Genomic DNA, 2,433 nt, shown 5'->3' with positions numbered 1-2,433 from the left:
AATGCTCCTAGCTTTTTTGTGCTTTAATGTACGACGGGCCTGTCTGGAACCAACCTGTCTTGTTAGAAAGGCGTAGCATTCTTCACAGAATGCCTTTAGGTTTTCGCACGTGCGGTATAATTATTTCAGAAAGGGAATTATTCTCCTGCAACTGTCATAGATGCCTCTCTTTTCAGGGTAACTTACGGCGACACCAATGGTATCGACAATTGCTGAGCGAGACGGAAGTTATTTTTATGGTATGGTATGGTAGGGCTCCGGGTTAATTAGGCCTTCTGGGGTTCTTTAACTGGTGTCAGCATCGCACAACACGCAGGCGCCTTTTGCGTTTCACTTCAACCTAAATACGGCTGCCGCAGCCGGAGTCGAACTCGCGACTTGAGATCAGCCCCCGGAGGCCAATAGCATGATATCACTTCTTGCAGTTCTGTCCGCTCAAGGCATTTTGCATGAGGACAACTTCTGTTTCCTCCTGCTTTCCCTTCCCTCGCCTCCCCGCATCCCTTTTTCATGCATATGAGTTCCTTGCAGTAATATTTCGCGCCATTGGTGTGCCTTCTTTGACAGGTGCTACTGGAATACCGCAATACGCTAATTGATGTGAAATAGATAAGGCCTAACTGTGAACCCACATCTATATGACTATGATTTCAAATCAATACGTACGCAGGCCTTTCTTGCATGTCCTGTCCATCTCCTTTGCTGCCTGACACAGTGGTTCGTTCCCTGCACAAACGCAGTTCAGTAGTTTCATATAAAAAGCCATATCTTCGGTTGCATAAGTGCGGCTGAACACAGAATTTCTTTGCTTCCTAAACTTGTAAAGTACTTGTTAAATTAGACCGGACTGTGGATTTATTTTTAGTTTTCGGCTTATACAGACAAACAGCCTCCGAAGAATATTATGCTCAGTCTGATTTTCTTTTTTTTTTGTGAACGTCTCACAATGGTAAGTATTGGATGTGAGAGCATAAAGCTACCAGACGAAACGACTGTAAATCGGGTATGCCATCTCCCTCTTCACAAAATGACGCGCCATTAACAGCGGCACCTAATGTTTCCAGAGAGGCGAGAAATAAAGAAGGAAAGGATTTGAAATGAGACATGTGCAACGCATTGGGTACAACTTTTCAGTCTTTATTTAAAAGCCGCAGCGTTTGTACAAAATTTACAGAGAGAAGATAACAGGTGCCGGTGTTTGTGGCTTGTCATCTTGCTCCTTGCCGTTAAAAGCACGATATCCAGCACTCAGCCCTTCCAACCGTAACCGCCGTATCCGCCGAAGCCTCCGTACCCTCCGCCGAAGCCGCCACCGAAGCCGCCGTATCCTCCTCCGTATCCTCCTCCGTATCCTCCTCCGTAGTGGCCGCCGACCAGGTGAGCTCCGTGGCTAAGCCTGTTCACGTGGTGCACAGTCTTCACAAGGAAGGAGGGTCCGGGAACGGTCTTGGTGTAGCCCAGGCCATGGCCATAGCCGCCGCCGAAGCCACCGCCATATCCGAGTCCGAAGCCGCCGCCGTAGCCACCGTAGCCACCGTAGCCACCGGCAAGGCAGACACCGGCCAGGCAGCAGACAAGGAGGGCGACAACCTGGAAGAAACCACAGAGCACGGGACATATTAGCAAACTCTGTACACCCGCGACTGCATGCCGTGGTGTGGCCCATTTCATTTTTTAAATATATTTTTGGCTCTTGAGCAACTCTTGTGAATGCGTCACACGAGATATCAGCGCCGGACCACAAGACTGTTAATGTCACATGCTACAACTTCCCTTGGGTAAGCTTGATTATGACTATGCAGACGAGTCAGCCGACCTCTAAACGGGTAATCGGCTGTGGACATTTAACTGGCTGCTGTGCTGCAGCAAGAGCGAGACGTTACTGAACACTGAGTCCAGCCCGTCAGTGACACCCAGGTAACTTGCTTCCCAGCTCCATTCCCAAATCGATTAGATGCAAATCATCAACTTCACGCCCATCCCATGCAATGGTAGATCTTAATACTGAACATATGCACAAAGCTATAGTTTGGCACGAGCACCAGGTCACGTTATTAAATTTAAGCCCTGCAGTCCGAGTGAACAATGACAGCTGAGGAGTCACTGCTTTGCTCACCGAGGACGTGCAAAGGCGCACTATATACGAGCAAGAAAACGATAGAGCAATAAAGGCGGCTCCTGGGCTGCCGGGTGAACGCGCTTGCTAAGTTGGCCAGCGGACACGGCGATAGAGCGGCGGGAAAAGCCGCGCTCTTCGCCGCACCCGAAGCCGGGTCCCGCGCACTCCTGGGCGGCTATAGCTGCGCACTTACCAGGGTCCTCATGGTTCGGCTTGCGCTTAGCTCTGAAGTGCTAAGGATGGAGTGATGCTGTCCGTTTCCTCGGCGCCGCTTATATACCCCGGAGAGGCCGGAAACGCCCGCCCCATTAAAG

At 50.3% G+C, this 2,433-nt stretch overlaps 1 protein-coding gene across 1 annotated transcript; it reads right to left on the bottom strand.

Annotated features, from left to right (window-relative positions):
* Positions 1 to 1,126: 1,126 nt before the first annotated feature.
* On the bottom strand, positions 1,127 to 2,433 carry LOC144093724 (uncharacterized). The gene is made up of 2 exons (XM_077627388.1): positions 2,313 to 2,433; positions 1,127 to 1,590 (listed from the first exon to the last, which is right to left on the bottom strand). Exons 1-2 carry the CDS (start codon positions 2,322 to 2,324, stop codon positions 1,249 to 1,251), a joined length of 354 nt encoding a protein of 117 aa, XP_077483514.1. The 5' UTR covers positions 2,325 to 2,433; the 3' UTR covers positions 1,127 to 1,248.

The sequence above is a fragment of the Amblyomma americanum genome, chromosome 1 (assembly GCF_052857255.1).
Source record: "Amblyomma americanum isolate KBUSLIRL-KWMA chromosome 1, ASM5285725v1, whole genome shotgun sequence".
Taxonomy (NCBI): domain Eukaryota; kingdom Metazoa; phylum Arthropoda; class Arachnida; order Ixodida; family Ixodidae; genus Amblyomma; species Amblyomma americanum.
The sequence above is the reverse complement of the archived record's forward strand: the minus strand, read 5'-3'. Positions and strand labels throughout refer to the sequence as shown.